Here is an 18,785-nt window from a genome sequence, read left to right as displayed (position 1 = left end):
AGAAGATGATTCAGGTTGTAATTTTATGCTGGGGAAAGAGCCATTAACTACTTAACTCCTCTAGGGCAATTGGAGTTAATGGCATGTGCTTCTCCTGTCTTAAATTTTCACACTTAAACCACTCAGAAGCTGAACAGGAATAGCAAGAAAAACTTGACAGGAAACAGTTTGATTGGAGAGGTGGATTCATGAGGTGACGAAGGGCTCAACCCCTTTCAGCTCCTTTAAAATACCTTATAGATAAAAATCAGCCATCGACTTAACTTGGAGTGGGAAGAAGGCTGTGGTGAGTACAATCTCCTCTCACTTTTGCAAATATTTTCTTGGAGGGATTTACTGTCACAAAATATTTGACTGGTCTTTTCCTAGTTATCTTGTGGTGTGAATGATGATATCTCACACCCCTTCTGCAGATACTTCCTCTGTTCAGAACAAGGATAGCTAAAGTGAAGACTTGCTCCTTGAAGTAAGCAGGTCAGGGACAGCAGCACCAGGCATTTTCCTGCCATCTCCTCCGTGTGCCTCTCAGCTTCCCCTGGCTTGGCTGCATGCTTTCCAGGTGAGGGCGGCAGACCAGGAGACAGGAGACTCAGGGATCCCACATGCTTCCTGCACTTCATATGCCCACCATGGGGAGAGCATCAGTCCTGGACACCAGCACACCTTGCCCTTTGGCACAGCAAAACATGCCAGGCTAAAACACCTGCAGCGCTTTGCAGCATCGCGTGGTGGAGGCACTGCCATCAGGCCTTGAAATCAGTGAAGTCTGTTAGTGCATTGAGTGTGTTGACCACCCCGGGCAGGAGCAGGAACGGGAGAGGGAGGCTGCAGGGAGGTGCCTACAAGCATGTCCTCCTCTCACCAGCTCGGTGCTCCTCTCTCCATGTCCACCACGGTTCACGGCCTTCTCTCCACCAGGCAGCTCAACCTGCTCACCATGACCCATGTCCCTGGGCTGTGTTTCAGGGACGCAGGATGTGGCTATGCCTCGTGGCCCTGCGTTTGATCCTGGGAGTGAGCGATGCTGTCGTGCTTGAAAGAAGAAGCCATGAGAACCCGGAGCAGTTCATGAACATTGTAAGTTCCTTGGTGTGAACCCAGCTCTGCGTCATAGTATAGTTCAACTGAGACATGATGATCTGTTGTTCATGCTGGGCTTTCAGTGGTTTGTGTGAGGATGAAGGATGTTAGTGTAAAGTCCTCTCCTGTGTGACCTCAACTTCTACCACAAGTGCATTGCCTCAGGCATCTCCACTGACCTATGAGATGACACCACAGTTTTTTTGCTGAGTGTCATATCACTATGAACAAATTCTTTGGTTCAGAAGGGCTTTTCCCAAATGTTTTTAGGTGTCCTTTGGATCATCAGATCATATTTTACATTTCAGGCCATTCCATGTATAGGAGAGATGGTTACAGGGACAAAGGGGAAATCTGAGCGTTCTTTTTGACACAGTATTTCTGCTTATCACTTACTCTTCACATTCCTTCCTGACCTCATCAATATGTACTTCAGTAGGCTACCAGCTATTTCACCTCTGACATGCCCTAGCTTTGTCATATTTCCTCAGTGATGTACAAGTAAGTACAGCAACACACTTATTTCTAATTAGTTGTATTAATGTACATTGTATTCATGTAATGGGTGTTATGCTGGAGTGGGGGATTTCCTGTCCAGCTGGGCTCTCAGCATAGCCAAGAAATGCAATGACAGCACTTGAGCTTTGCCATCTCCAGCATTAACTTAACTTCCCATGTGAATCCTATTTGGGGGAAGAGCTGCTGAGAGTTCAAGTCAAACACCTGCCTCCTTCTCCAGTGTTTTATCTCTGCTTGCAGACTCAGATAATCCGTTTTCATGGATATCATAGCGAGGAGCACCAAGTCCTGACAGAGGATGGCTATTTCCTCAGCATGAACCGAATTCCTTATGGCAGAGAGGATGCTGCAAACAGAGGTGGGGCACATTTCTCCCTCTGATGAGTCAGAGGATGGAGTTAGGAGATGAAGGGGAAGAAGGTAAAGCAAGGAACATTGCTATTCTGGAAACTACTCTTAATGGCCTGAATTATAATAAAATTCCATGCAGTGTTGTGCTGTCAGCCTTCCTCTCGACATCACAAGAAATACCTTTCCAGAAAGATCAATGTGACTAGAATCCGGTCTGGGGAAGGACATAGAGAAGGAGAGAAGTCGCTTCTTCTGGGAATCCCAAACACTTGCTGAGTAGTGTGAGCTGCTGGTGTGAGGTAGCCCACAGGATGCAGGAACTGATGAGCACTTTTAGTTGAGTGCTGGGCAGTGCCAGGGTGGGGCAATGCCAAGGACTGGACCACATTGTATGTGAAAGAAGTGGTTGTCTTGCTCCTTCCTTGGAGTATACCTTTATCACTGGCTCCCAGATTTCAAAATAGCTCAGGAAATGCACGAAGAAACCTAGGAAGTTGGCTCTGCCTTAAGACAGATCAGGAAATACAAATTGTTTTGAAATGAAGGAGAAGGAGGAGACCCTACTTCTCTTCCTCAAGAATTTTGATGTATCATATATGAATACTCTTCCCACCTAGGTGAGGGGAAAAGATAGCTCTTTCCCACCTCGCAGGAATTCTTATTAAACAAACGTCTTCTATTTATTTTTCCAGGACTAAGGTTACCTGTGTTGCTCCAGCACTGCTTCCTTTCAGATGGTAGTGGTTGGGTTTCCAATTTCCCCGATACCAGCCTGGGCTTCATCCTCGCAGATGCAGGATATGATGTTTGGATAGGGAACAACAGGGGGAACAGCTGGTCCCGCAGACACCTGAACCTTTCGACTGACCAAGAGGAATTTTGGGATTTCAGGTAAGGCAGCTCATGAGATGAAATGTTGGGGGATGCTGACCTCTCAAGGCTGCCCGTGTGTCCTCACAAGGGTCCATGTGGCCAGGGTGGGCAAGTCTTTGTGTTCCAAGGAGGTAGGTGCTGGCTCCAGAAGAGCCCTCACTCATTGGCCATGCCAATGGACACCGGGCACTTTGCCTACAAGGCAAAACGGAGAGCAATCGCTGCACTTGGTGGCCTGGACGATGCTCTGGGGAGTGAGAGCCCCAGGAGAGAAGGACAGAGGTAGGCGATGGGAGAAATTCTGCTAAGCAGAGTCACATCTTGTGGGTGTGACCTGCAGCCATGAGGCAGCCTGTGGTGGCCACATGTGTGGAGGATGCCACTGCTCTGCACAAAGGGCAGGAAGTAGGCACCACAATCAGCTTCTCTCCTTGCTTTCCAGTTTCCACGAGATGGCCATATATGACCTCCCAGCAATGATAAACTTCATTCTGCAGAAGACTGGGCAGCAGAAACTCTACTACATCGGCCATGCTCAGGGCAGTGCTCTTGGTGAGTGAGAAGGAGGATCAGGGCTCTGCTTGGGAGCAATGTGCTAGGATGCCAGGAGGGAAGGGACAGCTCTGCCTACAGTGCTCCTCAGGGACTTGATGTCCAGGGTGAAGTGGAGACTGGTCAGGGCAGAGACTTTTCCAAGACTGTGCTCAGTTGTGCTGGCCCAAAGAACCACATTCTCCACCTGATGGTCTTTCTGCACTGTGCAGGGTGGCATTTCAAATGTCTTGCCCAGTGTAGTCCTTAGCTGTGCAGAAACTGTGTAGTTTCCTTTTCAGGCACTGTCTCCTGAGCACGATGGAAAGATGGGTGAGGAGCAGGGGTTTGGAGGTACTTGGATTCATGCAGTAATTTCTGGAAGGACTTGTGTGATGTCTTGTCATTTTTTCAGGTTTCATAGCATTTTCAGCTGTGCCACAGATGGCTGAGAAAATCAAAATGTTCTTTGCTTTGGGTCCTCTCTACACTTTTCGTCGTGCTAAAGGTCCCGTGCTAAGTATTCTTTATCTTCCTGAGAAACTTTTGAAGGTATGTATTATATTCGGGTTTTCTCTTTCTATTTAATTCTGCAGTTAAAACTTGATGACATAAATCATAAGCAGTTGGTTATGCTGCTGCAGCAAAAGTCTCTTGGAGCTCTTGCCCCACAGCTCTACATCCACATGGCAGGAAATGGTGTAATAGAACTGGTTATCCCCCGGGAATGCCACCAGCTGGAATGGGGAATTCCACTTCCCCATTCTCATTCCCTATGACAATCTGTCTTGTCACAGGAAATCTTATCAGGAAGGTTTTTGGAAAAGAGAGTAGTATAGAAACAAGATCTTTGTGGGAAGCTCATATTCCAAGAAAATGGAATGTGGGAGAATGTGGGAAGCTCATATTCTTAATTTTGCTCCTATTCCAGACACTGACGCAGGGAAAAATGCTTGTCTTGGAGTTGAGTTTTTCCTTGTTCGCACCTTTGGAAAACAGTGGCTAATTCATGAGCACATGTGGATCTTCTTCAGAAGACACAGGGAAAAACACACTGATCTTCCCCAAATGACTCTTCCCTCAGCACCCTAGTCTGCCACAGACAGATGTCTTCTCTGGGCTGCAACAGTCCGGCCACAGAGTGGTCAGGGACTGACCTGCAGTGTCTTATGTTGTTGCAGGTGATATTTGGCACAAAAGAGGGAGGTTTACTGGGAAGAACGCAGAGAGCTGTGCTTGCCAAGGCCTGCAGCTGTCAACTGCTCCACGTACTCTGTGCAGATGGACTTTTCCTCGTGGGTGGATTTGACAAGAAGAACTTGAATGCAGTAAGGACGTTACTCTTTGATTTAGGGTGACCAAATACTACATGTCGTAATGTGATGATATGGCAGAAATGTTGTACGTGTCTGAGTTACTTAGCAGTAATGCTGTCATGGGACAGGGGCACTGAGGATGAAAACAGTGAAGAAGGAGATAGGAGATTATGTTTTCTTTCAGATCCCTATTATTTTTATTGGCAGTTCAAAACAAATCGTAAGTGAAAAGGTCTTACCTGAAAGGTTGTGCAAACTAATTTTGAAGGGTTATTTTGCTCTCAGGGGATAATATTGAAAAACAAAGAACCATTCTGAGGGCTCTTCACTGTACTGTGTTGTTTTAGAATTGAAGAACTCCCTGCACAAAGAATATAGCTCTGAGAGTCTTGTATAGTGAACATTCACAGGGCTATCCATATGTTGGCAACTCAAAGAGCCATCAGCTGTGAAGCTAACAGAGATCCTGATGGCTTGTGACAAAGACACTCATTATCTCTATAGCTATTTTTGAGTGTTTTCTTTCATTTGCATTTTCTTGAAGTGGGCATCAGTGGAAGGCAAGGGAATTCACATACTAACAACAAAACACTGATGGGATAAGATCTTTGCTTTGCTGTTGACATTAGTCTTTATTGGCTAAAGAGAAATGGAAAATTTTGCTTCCTATCACCCAAAGGTGCCCTAATGTATTAATGTCTGTAACTGATAGGCCACAAGGTCAATGGGGCAGCACAAAGCAGAAGGTGCATAATTAATTTTCCTGTCCTTTGGTACTTCCCCCAAGGTTCACTGCATCCAGCACTTGGACAGCCTAGAAGAAGCCAGCAAGTAACAGGCTGAATGATAATCAAGCGCTTTTGACTGCAGCAGTAAACAAGTGCTAATTCCTTTCTTAAGTAAAGCTTTTTTTTTTTTTTCCTATTTTTACTTTTTGCAGAGCCGAACAGATGTGTATATATCACACTTCCCAGACTACACATCCGCCAAAAATATTATCCACTGGAGTCAGGTAGGAACTCTTCTATTTGTCGTGCCTGATAATCTTGTGATTATTCCTGGATAAGTTGGTCCCTCAGGTAGCTCCATTCACTGTGTGGACAGGGAAGGTGGCAAAAGGGGTGAAATGCCCCCTTTTCCAAGGGTTCCTTCCAAGCCTACAGACATCTTGGACGTCAGCCCAATTTTCCACTCTACACATTGGCCTGTTCAGATGTACCGTCTCTGAGACTCACTTGCCTGGCCAGTTCCCTTCTTTCCCTTAGCCTCCCCAAGGCACATGCTGGTCCTTTGGATGGATACCTCTTGGCCAGACTATCCTTTGCAAGCAAGGTGACCCTCGAGGGCTACAGACACCTCTGTCTCTCAGAAGAGGCTCCTTGAGTAGTGGAAGCCAAGACCTGGGGGATGTGCAAACCATGCTAATCTCCCAGGGCAGGAAGGGGACATGAACATGTGAGAGGCCTCTGGAAAAGGGTGAGGGGCAAATAAATGTGTGACTGCTAGTGCAAGAATGCATGAAAATCCATTGCCAATCATAAAACAAATCAGAGTGAGGGAAAAGGCCCATATTTTCAGCTGAATTTGTCCAATGTACACCTCCTTTCACCTCCACGATGAAGACAGTCTAACTTGTTAAGGAAAGAACACATCAGTAAGACCATAATTTGGAAGTAATGGTTGGTAATAAGCCAGGAGCATGATTCTAGACTGACAGAAGTTAAGTCAAGTCCACATGGATAAATCCTCCTTGCATCATCCCTTCCTTGAGAGAATAAGGTCATCAAGTTGATTTAAATTCTAGTCTAGAACCAGAAGGGTCTGAATGGTCATGGCGGGTGGCTTGAGAGTGGGAGATAGAATGCACTTCACCTTTCCTGCTGATTAGAAATTGCTCAGGTCCATCGTCCATCACCTCCACAACCAGCAGGTCAGCTATTGCCAGACATGGTCATGCTGCCATTGCGACCTCTGATGAGCTGTGCAGAACTGGCCGTTCAGAAAAGACCTAATAGGACTAATTTCCCCATAGACACCCAAGAGATAGGCGCCGACAGACACCAGGCCACCCTCATGGCGTTAATTCTTTGCCTATGTTTTGCAGACTGCCAAGACAGGGGAGTTCAAGCAGTTTGACTACGGGGAGAAGAACCAGGAGAAATACCACCAGGTGGGCTGGGGACTTGTCTGGGTGAATGAGGTAGTGAAGATGGGAGAAGAGGGCAGATTGGGATGAAGGCACGCTATGCATTATGCACCTGCGAATTCAGCATACTTGTTCTCTCAGTGGCTGGATTATCCATCAGGGGACAGGTGTTCAACTCTCCATTTTAGCTTGCTCCTCCCAATGGCACCTTGTTGGATGTTTGTCTGTCCCTGCTGAAAGAGTCCCAAGGGGATCTTGCAGGACTCACATGCCACATGTCACTTGCTCAGGTTTCTAAAGATATGTCCCAGGATGTGAATACTTTGTGGTGGCTTCCCCAGCTATCCTGAGAGAGGAAGAGGCTTTCAGCAGTTCTCATGACACCAGATGATACTTTATTATTTTTTTCTTTCTTTTTTTTTTCTCCCCAGCCCTCACCTCCTTTTTACAGGATAGAAGACATGACTGTGCCAACAGCCGTGTGGAGTGGTGGGCAGGATTGGTTTGCTCGCACTGCAGAGACGAAACGCTTGCTCCCTCGCATTCGTAACCTCATACACCATGAGCACTTCCCTGACTGGAACCACTGGGATCATATCTGGGGTCTAGATGCCCCTCAGCGCCTCTACAGGAAGATTGTTGATCTGATGCAGAAAAGTCAATGAAACCTCCATGTTTTGCTTTGTGACGAAGGAGCCACTCATTCCCACATGCTAGGTCCAACTGTTTTTTACAAATGGTTTTTCTTAGGACTATCGCTCTGCTTTTTTTCTATTTTTCTTACTGAACTTCTATTGGGCAATCTATTGAGAGATTAACTTTGATTAATGCTGCCTGAACTGACTTTTTTTTTTCCCCATTAAAGAATGTAGATAGAGATTTTTTCGTTTGGTGCCCCTTTATGAATACTGAGCTGAGCTCTGCGGATTGGGAATTAGCTTCTCTTTTCTTTGGACTGCAGGTGCTTAGAATTTCTGGAGGTTGGGCTTCTTTAACTCTGTATGTTTGGAAACGAACATCTAAGGAGGAAAAAATGTTACCTTTTTTCACTGTATTTCTGTGCTACTGTTGGCACAATTAAAACCCTGTTCTATTTTTTTTTTAAAAAAGCAAATTTTAGATTAGTACCTCTGAAACTTTCCACACTTTGCATCACTGTAGGCATCTTTTTCTATGTACAGAGACTTGCAAGGAAAATCATGGACAATTTTGCATGCAAACAATTATTTTACTTACTGGCTAGCACATGCAACAAATAGATGGGACGGACATAGCATTAACTTCAAGCACAAATATGTTTGCCACACCCGATACAGGCACTGATGAGTCTCTCTCCTGCCCAGGCAATTATCAGTTGGGTGCATATACTGTGGCCTATGTTGTTCCAGGGAACAGACTGATCCTTGCTCTTCCTGAGTCACTGTTTTTAGCCTCTCCATCTTTTTCATGGTGTCTTCATGATGGGATTTTTCTCCTGAGTATTCAATTGGCTAATGAGAAGCCGTAAATACGTCTAACGCGTGGAGGTCCCCCTGAACAGCAGCACAGACCCAGCCACTCCTTCCAGTTCCTCCTTGTCCACTCCTCTAGCCCTCATCAGTTTGTTTACAAGTGTGTAATGGAAGACAGTCTTGAAAGCCTTGCTGTAGTCAACATACGCAATATCCAAAGCTTTACCCTCACCCACTGAGCCAGTCATGTCATCGTAGAGGACTAACAGGTAGCTTAAGGATGTCTTCCCCTTCGTGAATCCACTTTGACTTCTCCTGATCACCTCTTTGTCCTTCACATGTCTGGGAATAGTATCCAGGATGTGCTGCTCCATTGCCTTCCCAGGCCTCGAGGTGAGGCTAACTGGCTAACTGTAGTTCCCTGGATGCTCCTTCTTGCCTTCTTAGAAGACTGGAGTGACATTTGCTTTCTTGCGGTCTGCAGGAAACTCTCCTGATAGCCATGATAAGTGAGAGTGACTTCCCAATGACATTGTGCAACCCCTCAACACCTGTGGTGCACCCCACCAGGTCCCATAGGCAGAAGAAGAAGCCTGAAGATCTCCCTGCAAGTTCTGGAGTAGAGACCCAAGGAGGACTTCTTTATGCTAAATCTCCTCCTCATTTAAAAACACTATTTGTTAGTTCCTATCCCTATCAGTTTCAACATGGCCAGCTTTTCGCCGCTCATTCCTAATGCTCTTGTGCTTGACTTTCCAAATACACACTCATCTTCTCTTGCAGATCTAAATTTCTCTGTATATGAGCTGTTCATTTTTCACTCCTATGCTGATCTCACAAATCAGTGAGAACTAATATCCCCTTTTCACCCCCACAAAATCATTGCTGAACATATTGAGAAGGCTGTGAGAATCCCAGGAGCGGTAAGTACCTTCTCTAGGCACAGAGACCTCCTTGGGAATTACTGTGATGTTCAGCAGCAAGATAGTTCTGGTCCAAGTAATGGTCCCCATTGAATGTAGGGTTCTTTTACATTTTTTTTAATCCTCAAATGATCGTTTATTAATTTATTTATTTTCTGTGTGAATAACCTCAGATTTTTCTAGGGACACAGTGAGACTGTGCATAGGTCACCATAAGGACGACAGTCACTGGGGAAGCCCATGTCTCAGAGCACGCTCCAAGACCAGTTTCCCACCATGGTCTTCTCCATCTGAGAGTGGGAGCAGTGAGCTGCTCTTTCGCCTCTGCAAGATGGCGAGACTATTTCGCCGTAGGGGCATCTCACATCTTGTGTTGCCATCACTGATGATTCTACAAACACCCTCTTGCTCTCCTGTATCTCCAGAAAGCTTCAGGGCAACCTGATGCTGTTGCATGCTGCCTAGGAGCAAAGGAAAGCCAGAGCTCAACAAGTGGGAAAGCAAAGGCCTCAGTTATTTTGGCAAAGTTCAAACTGAGAGATGGCGTGAAACAGTTTTGCGTGCTTGTTAACACCAGGGCATGCAGCTCTTCCTCTATTCCGTATTCAACATAACCAATTCCATATAGCCACTAAAATATAGACAAGGGTCAATTAATTCCCCTCAGGACTGGATTCATTAAGAGCAGGTAGACTGTGCATAGAGATGAGCATGAGGAACAGGTGTCCAGGACACAACAAAGGGTTGGGACTGACTGGGGGATGTCTTCTTCTCTGTAGGAAGAGATGTCTTCTTCCCTACTCATCAACATCCCCTTGCTCTGTTATGCTCTTGCCCCAAGCTCTGTCGCAGCTTTATCCAGAATCTTTCTTTCTGCCATCACTTTGAAGATTGCTACTAATTCACTGTCCTACGAATTCCTGCTCTATTTAATGTTACATAAGTGTTTGTTCAGAAGATGATTCAGGTTGTAATTTTATGCTGGGGAAAGAGCCATTAACTACTTAACTCCTCTAGGGCAATTGGAATTAATGGCATGTGCGTCTCCTGTCTTAAATTTTCACACTTAAACCGCTGAGAAGCTGAACGGGAATAGCAAGAAAAACTTGACAGGAAACAGTTTGATTGGAGAGGTGGATTCATGAGGTGACGAAGGGCTCAACCCCTTTCAGCTCCTTTAAAATACCTTATAGATAAAAATCAGCCATCGAATTAACTTGGAGTGAGAAGAAGGCTGTGGTGAGTACAATCTCCTCTCATTTTTGCAAATATTTTCTTGGAGGGATTTACTGTCACAAAATATTTGACTGGTCTTTTCCTAGTTATCTTGTGGTGTGAATGATGATATCTCACACCCCTTCTGCAGATACTTCCTCTGTTCAGAACAAGGATAGCTAAAGTGAAGACTTGCTCCTTGAAGTAAGCAGGTCAGGGACAGCAGCACCAGGCATTTTCCTGCCATCTCCTCCGTGTGCCTCTCAGCTCCCCTGGCTTGGCTGCATGCTTTCCAGGTGAGGGCAGCAGACCAGGAGACAGGAGACTCAGGGATCCCACATGCTTCCTGCACTTCATATGCCCACCATGGGGAGAGCATCAGTCCTGGACACCAGCACACCCTGCCCTTTGGCAGAGCAAAACATGCCAGGCTAAAACACCTGCAGCGCTTTGCAGCATCGCATGGTGGAGGCACTGCCATCAGGCCTTGAAATCAGTGAAGTCTGTTAGTGCATTGAGTGTGTTGATCACCCCGGGCAGGAGCAGGAATGGGAGAGGGAGTTTGCAGGGAGGTGCCTACAAGCATGTCCTCCTCTCACCAGCTCGGTGCTCCTCTCTCCGTGTCCACCACAGCTCACGTCCTTCTCTCCACCAGGTAGCTCAACCTGCTCACCATGACCCATGTCCCTGGGCTGTGTTTCAGGGACGCAGGATGTGGCTGTGCCTTGTGGCCCTGTGTTTGGTCCTGGGAGTGAGCGATGCTGTCGTGCTTGAAAGAAGGAGCCATGAGAACCCGGAGCAGTTCATGAACATTGTAAGTTCCTTGGTGTGAACCCAGCTCTGCATCATAGTATAGTTCAACTGAGACACGAAGATCTGTTGTTCATGCTGGGCTTTCAGTGGTTTGTGTGAGGATGAAGGATGTTAGTGTAAAGTCCTCTCCTGTGTGGCCCCAAGGCCTACCACAAGTGCATTGCCTCAGGCATCTCCACTGCTGAGGCTTCCTTGGAGAGGGAGGACGTGGCCTCCATAGGCTTCCCTGACACTCTGTGCAAATGTGATCTGGAGCCTGGTCTCGCTTTGCCAGTGACAGACCATTGTGTGCTAGTGCACATCTCATGAGGTGTCCCGTAGACATTGGGAGCTCATGGCCCACTCAGGGATCTGTTCTATGAGACAACACCACATTTATTTTGCTGGCTGTCATAAAACATGAACAAAGTGTTTCACTTCAGAAGGGCTTTTCCTAAATGAGAATGGTTTTAGGTGTCCTTTGGCTCATCAGAATATATTTTACGTTTCAGGCCATTCCATGTTTAGGAGAGATAGTTATACGGACAAGGGGAAATCTGAGCATTCTTTTTCACACAGTATTTCTGCTTATCGCTTACTCTTCACGTTCCTTCCTGGCCTCATCAATATGTACTTCAGTAGGCTACCAGCTATTTCACCTCTGACATGTCTTAGCTTTTCCTCAGTGATGTACAAATAAGTACAGCAACATACTTATTTCTAATTAGTTGTATTAATGTACATTGTATTCATGTAATGGCTGTTATGCTGGAGTGGGGGATTTCCTGTCCAGCTGGGCTCTCAGCATAGCCAAGAAATGCAACGACAGCACTTGAGCTTTGCCATCTCCAGCATTAACTTAACTTCCCATGTGAATCCTATTTGGGGGAAGAGCTGCTGAGAGTTCAAGTCAAACACCTGCCTCCTTCTCCAGTGTTTTATTTCTGCTTGCAGACTCAGATAATCCATTTTCATGGATATCATAGCGAGGAGCACCAAGTCCTGACAGAGGATGGCTATTTCCTCAGCATGAACCGAATTCCTTACGGCAGAGAGGATGCTGCAAACAGAGGTGGGGCACATTTCTCCCTCTGATGAGTCAGAGGATGGAGTTAGGGGATGAAGGGGAAGAAGGTAAAGCAAGGAACATTGCTATTCTGGAAACTACTCTTAATGGCCTGAATTATAATAAAATTCCATGCAGTGTTGTGCTGTCAGCCTTCCTCTCGACATCACAAGAAATACCTTTCCAGAAAGATCAATGTAACTAGAATCCGGTCTGGGGAAGGACATAGAGAAGGAGAGAAGTCGCTTCTTCTGGGAATCCCAAACACTTGCTGAGTAGTGTGAGCTGCTGGTGTGAGGTAGCCCACAGGATGCAGGAACTGATGAGCACTTTTAGTTGAGTGCTGGGCAGTGCCAGGGTGGGGCAATGCCACAGGACTGAACCGCACTGTCTGTGAAGGAAGTGGTTGTCTTGCTCCTTCCTTGGAGTATACCTTTGTCTCTGGCTCCCAGATATCAAAATAGCTCAGGAAATGCACGAAGAAACCTAGAAAGTTTCCTCTGCCTTAAGACAGATCAGGAAATACAAATTGTTTTGAAATGAAGGAGAAGCAGGACATGTTACTTCTCTTCCTCAAGATTTTTGATGTATCTCATATGAATACTATTCTCGCCTAGGTGGGAGGAAAAGATAGCTCTTTCCCACCTTGCAGGAGTCCTTATTGAACAAATGTCTTCCATTTATTTGTCTAGGACTAAGGTTACCTGTGTTGCTCCAGCACGGCTTGCTTTTAGATGGTAGCAGTTGGGTTTCCAATTTTCACGATACCAGCCTGGGCTTCATCCTCGCAGATGCAGGATATGATGTTTGGTTAGGGAACAACAGGGGGAACAGCTGGTCCCGCAGACACCTGAACCTTTCGACTGACCAAGAGGAATTTTGGGATTTCAGGTAAGGCAGCTCATGAGATCAAAGGTTGGGGGATGCTGACCTCTCAAGGCTGCCCGTGTGTCCTCACAAAGGTCCATGTGGCCAGGGTGGGCAAGTCTTTGTGTTCCAAGGAGGTAGGTGCTGGCTCCAGAAGAGCCCTCACTCATTGGCCATGCCAATGGACACCGGGCACTTTGCCTACAAGGCAAAACGGAGAGCAATCGCTGCACTTGGTGGCCTGGACGATGCTCTGGGGAGTGAGAGCCCCAGGAGAGAAGGACAGAGGTAGGTGATGGGAGAGTCTCTGCTAAGCAGAGTGGCATCTTGTGGGTGTGACCTGCAGCCATGAGGCAGCCTGTGGTGGCCACATGTGTGGAGGATGCCACTGCTCTGCACAAAGGGCAGGAAGTAGGCACCACAGTCAGCTTCTCTCCTTGCTTTCCAGTTTCCACGAGATGGCCATATATGACCTCCCAGCAATGATAAACTTCATTCTGCAGAAGACTGGGCAGCAGAAACTCTACTACATCGGCCATGCTCAGGGCAGTGCTCTTGGTGAGTGAGAAGGAGGATCAGGGCTCTGCTCGGGAGCAATGTGCTAGGATGCCAGGAGGGAAGGGACAGCTCTGCCTACAGTGCTCCTCAGGGACTTGATGTCCAGGGTGAAGTGGAGACTGGTCAGGGCAGAGACTTTCCAAGACTGCTCAGTTGTGCTGGCCCAAAGAACCACATTCTCCACCTGATGGTCTTTCTGCACTGTGCAGGGTGGCATTTCAAATGTCTTGCCCAGTGTAGTCCTTAGCTGTGCAGAAACTGTGCAGTTTCCTTTTCAGGCACTGTCTCCTGAGCACGATGGAAAGATGGGTGAGGAGCAGGGGTTTGGAGGTACTTGGATTCATGCAGTAATTTCTGGAAGGACTTGTGTGATGTCTTGTCATTTTTTCAGGTTTCATAGCATTTTCAGCTGTGCCACAGATGGCTGAGAAAATTAAAATGTTCTTTGCTTTGGGTCCTGCCTACACTTTACGTAATACTAAAGGTCCCGTGCTAAGTATTCTTTATCTTCCTGAGAAACTATTGAAGGTATGTATTATATTCGGGTTTTCTCTTTCTATTTAATTCTGCAGTTAAAACTTGATAACATAAATCATAAGCAGTTGGTTATCCTGCTGCAGCAAAAGTCTCTTGGAGCTCTTGCCCCACAGCTCTACATCCACATGGCAGGAAATGGTGTAATAGAACTGGTTATCCCCCGGGAATGCCACCAGCTGGAATGGGGAATTCCACTTCCCCATTCTCATTCCCTATGACAATCTGTCTTGTCACAGGAAATCTTATCAGGAAGGTTTTTGGAAAAGAGAGTAGTATGGAAACAAGATCTTTGTGGGAAGCTCATATTCCAAGAAAATGGAATGTGGGAGAATGTGGGAAGCTCATATTCTTAACTTTGCTCCTATTCCAGACACCCACGCAGGGAAAAATGCTTGTCTTGGAGTTGAGTTTTTCCTTGTTCGCACCTTTGGAAAACAGTGGCTAATTCATGAGCACATGTGGATCTTCTTCAGAAGACACAGGGAAAAACACACTGATCTTCCCCAAATGACTCTTCCCTCAGCACCCTAGTCTGCCACAGACAGATGTCTTCTCTGGGCTGCAACAGTCCGGCCACAGAGTGGTCAGGGACTGACCTGCAGTGTCTTATGTTGTTGCAGGTGATATTTGGCACAAAAGAGGGAGGTTTACTGGGAAGAACGCAGAGAGCTGCGTTTGCCAAGGCCTGCAGCTGTCAACTGCTCCACGTACTCTGTGCAGATGGACTTTTCCTCGTGGGTGGATTTGACAAGAAGAACTTGAATGCAGTAAGGACGTTACTCTTTGATTTAGGGTGACCAAATACTACATGTCGTAATGTGATGATATGGCAGAAATGTTGTACGTGTCTGAGTTACTTGGCAGTAATGCTGTCATGGGACAGGGGCACTGAGGATGAAAACAGTGAAGAAGGAGATAGGAGATTATGTTTTCTTTCAGATCCCTATTATTTTTATTGGCAGCTCAAAACAAATCATAAGTGAAAAGGTCTTACCTGAAAGGTTGTGCAAACTAATTTTGAAGGGTTATTTTGCTCTCAGGGGATAATATTGAAAAACAAAGAACCATTCTGAGGGCTCTTCACTGTACTGTGTTGTTTTAGATCTGAAGAACTCCCTGCACAAAGAATATAGCTCTGAGAGTCTTGTATAGTGAACATTCACAGGGCTATCCATATGTTGGCAACTCAAAGAGCCATCAGCTGTGAAGCTAACAGAGATCTTGATGGCTTGTGACAAAGACACTCATTATCTCTATAGCTATTTTTGAGTGTTTTCTTTCATTTGCATTTTCTTGAAGTGGGCATCAGTGGAAGGCAAGGGAATTCACATACTGACAACAAAACACTGATGGGATAAGATCTTTGCTTTGCTGTTGACATTAGTCTTTATTGGCTAAAGAAAAATGGAAATTTTTGCTTCCTATCACCCAAAGGTGCCCTAATGTATTAATGTCTGTAACTGATAGGCCACAAGGTCAATGGGGCAGCACAAAGCAGAAGGTGCATAATTAATTTTCCTGTCCTTTGGTACTTTCCCCAAGGTTCACTGCATCCAGTATTTGGACAGCCTAGAAGAAGCCAGCAAGTAACAGGCTGAATGATAATCAAACGCTTTTGACTGCAGCAGTAAACAAGTGCTAATTCCTTTCTTAAGCTTTTTTTTTTTTCCTATTTTTACTTTTTGCAGAGCCGAACAGATGTGTATATATCACACTTCCCAGACTACACATCCGCCAAAAATATTATCCACTGGAGTCAGGTAGGAACTCTCCTATTTGTCGTGCCTGATAATCCTGTGATTATTCCTGGATAAGTTGGTCCCTCAGGTAGCTCCATTCACTGTGTGGACAGGGAAGGTGGCAAAAGGGGTGAAATGCACCTTTTCCAAGGGTTCCTTCCAAGCCTACAGACATCTTGGACGTCAGCCCAATTTTCCACTCTACACATTGGCCTGTTCAGATGTACCGTCTCTGAGACTCACTTGCCTGGCCAGTTCCCTTCTTTCCTTTGGCCTCCCCAAGGCACATGCTGGTCCTTTGGATGGATACCTCTTGGCCAGACTATCCTTTGCAAGCAAGGTGACCCTCGAGGGCTACAGACACCTCTGTCTCTCAGAAGAGGCTCCTTGAGTAGTGGAAGCCAAGACCTGGGGGATGTGCAAACCATGCTAATCTCCCAGGGCAGGAAGGGGACATGAACATGTGAGAGGCCTCTGGAAAAGGGTGAGGGGCAAATAAATGTGTGACTGCTAGTGCAAGAATGCATGAAAATCCATTGCCAATCATAAAACAAATCAGAGTGAGGGAAAAGGCCCATATTTTCAGCTGAATTTGTCCAATGTACACCTCCTTTCACCTCCACGATGAAGACAGTATAACTTGTTAAGGAAAGAACACATCAGTAAGACCGTAATTTGGAAGTAATGGTTGGTAATAAGCCAGGAGCATGATCCTAGACTGACAGAAGTTAAGTCAAGTCCACATGGATAAATCCTCCTTGCATCATCCCTTTCTTGAGAGAATAAGGTCATCAAGTTGATTTAAATTCTAGTCTAGAACCAGAAGGGTCTGAATGGTCATGGCGGATGGCTTGAGAGTGGGAGATAGAATGCACTTCACCTTTCCTGCTGATTAGAAATTGCTCAGGTCCATCGTCCATCACCTCCACAACCAGCAGGTCAGCTATTGCCAGACATGATCATGCTGCCATTGCGACCTCTGATGAGCTGTGCAGAACTGGCCGTTCAGAAAAGACCTAATAGGACTAATTTCCCCATAGACACCCAAGAGATAGGCGCCGACAGGCACCAGGCCACCCTCATGGCGTTAATTCTTTGCCTATGTTTTGCAGACTGCCAAGACAGGGGAGTTCAAGCAGTTTGACTACGGGGAGAAGAACCAGGAGAAATACCACCAGGTGGGCTGGGGACTTGTCTGGGTGAATGAGGTAGTGAAGATGGGAGAAGAGGGCAGATTGGGATGAAGGCACGCTATGCATTATGCACCTGCGAATTCAGCATACTTGTTCTCTCAGTGGCTGGATTATCCATCAGGGGACAGGTGTTCAACTCTCCATTTTAGCTTGCTCCTCCCAATGGCACCTTGTTGGATGTTTGTCTGTCCCTGCTGAAAGAGTCCCAAGGGGATCTTGCAGGACTCACATGCCACATGTCACTTGCTCAGGTTTCTAAAGATATGTCCCAGGATGTGAATACTTTGTGGTGGCTTCCCCAGCTATCCTGAGAGAGGAAGAGGCTTTCAGCAGTTCTCATGACACCAGATGATACTTTATTATTTTTTTTCTTTCTTTTTTTTTTCTCCCCAGCCCTCACCTCCTTTTTACAGGATAGAAGACATGACTGTGCCAACAGCCGTGTGGAGTGGTGGGCAGGATTGGTTTGCTCGCACTGCAGAGACGAAACGCTTGCTCCCTCGCATTCGTAACCTCATACACCATGAGCACTTCCCTGACTGGAACCACTGGGATCATATCTGGGGTCTAGATGCCCCTCAGCGCCTCTACAGGAAGATTGTTGATCTGATGCAGAAAAGTCAATGAAACCTCCATGTTTTGCTTTGTGATGAAGGAGCCACTCATTCCCACATGCTAGGTCCAACTGTTTTTTACAAATGGTTTTTCTTAGGACTATCGCTCTGCTTTTTTTCTTTTTTTCTTACTGAACTTCTATTGGGCAATCTATTGAGAGATTAACTTTGATTAATGCTGCCTGAACTGACTTTTTTTTTTTTTTCCCCATTAAAGAATGTAGATAGAGATTTTTTCGTTTGGTGCCCCTTTATGAATACTGAGCTGAGCTCTCTGGATTGGGAATTAGCAGTAAGAAGAATGTTTTAAAGAGTTCCATGACGTGGCCAATGGCGGTGGTGGTGGCAAAGGATGTTTTGAAATCAGCTTTCCAGTCTCACAGGCTGCTTGAGTGGTTTACATTTTGGTCATTATTTAAGTATATGATGCTATGCATATCTTCTTTCTATTGACAAGAAATTTTCTTCTCTATGTCCAATAAAAAGGGATTGAGAAGTTTTACATTTATCTCATTTATGCTTAATTCTCTGCATAGGATCAGAAGTCTTCTTCTCTTTGGACTGCAGGTGCTTAGAATTTCTGGAGGTTGGGCTTCTTTAACTCTGTATGTTTGGAAACGAACATCTAAGAAGGAAAAAATGTTACCTTTTTTCACTGTATTTCTGTGCTACTGTTGGCACAATTAAAACCCTGTTCTATTTTTTTTTTAAAAAAAGCAAATTTTAGATTAGTACCTCTGAAACTTTCCACACTTTGCATCACTGTAGGCATCTTTTTCTATGTACAGTGACTTGCAAGGAAAATCATGGACAATTTTGCATGCAAACAATTATTTTACTTACTGGCTAGCACATGCAACAAATAGATGGGACGAACATAGCATTAACTTCAAGCACAAATATGTTCGCCACACCCGATACAGGCACTGATGAGTCTCTCTCCTGCCCAGGTAATTATCAGTTGGGTGCATATACTGTGGCCTGTGTTGTTCCAGGGAACAGACTGATCCTTGC

At 45.8% G+C, this 18,785-nt stretch overlaps 2 protein-coding genes across 2 annotated transcripts; both read left to right on the top strand.

Moving 5' to 3' along the window:
* Positions 1-975: 975 nt before the first annotated feature.
* Positions 976-7,481, top strand: LOC148596258 (lipase member M-like). The gene is made up of 9 exons (XM_088524789.1): positions 976-1,077; positions 1,840-1,957; positions 2,643-2,841; positions 3,266-3,375; positions 3,770-3,906; positions 4,536-4,682; positions 5,611-5,682; positions 6,775-6,840; positions 7,248-7,481. Exons 1-9 carry the CDS (start codon positions 976-978, stop codon positions 7,479-7,481), a joined length of 1,185 nt encoding a protein of 394 aa, XP_088380915.1.
* Positions 7,482-11,117: 3,636 nt separating this feature from the next.
* LOC104568177 (lipase member M) lies at positions 11,118-17,784 on the top strand. The gene is made up of 9 exons (XM_088525656.1): positions 11,118-11,219; positions 12,152-12,269; positions 12,956-13,154; positions 13,579-13,688; positions 14,080-14,216; positions 14,846-14,992; positions 15,914-15,985; positions 17,077-17,142; positions 17,551-17,784. Exons 1-9 carry the CDS (start codon positions 11,118-11,120, stop codon positions 17,782-17,784), a joined length of 1,185 nt encoding a protein of 394 aa, XP_088381782.1.
* Positions 17,785-18,785: the final 1,001 nt, after the last annotated feature.

The sequence above is a fragment of the Tinamus guttatus genome, unplaced genomic scaffold (assembly GCF_059628265.1).
Source record: "Tinamus guttatus ecotype Peru unplaced genomic scaffold, ASM5962826v1 Tinamus_guttatus_pri_ptg000023l, whole genome shotgun sequence".
NCBI lineage: Eukaryota > Metazoa > Chordata > Aves > Tinamiformes > Tinamidae > Tinamus > Tinamus guttatus.
This window is presented reverse-complemented; position numbering and strand designations above follow the sequence as displayed.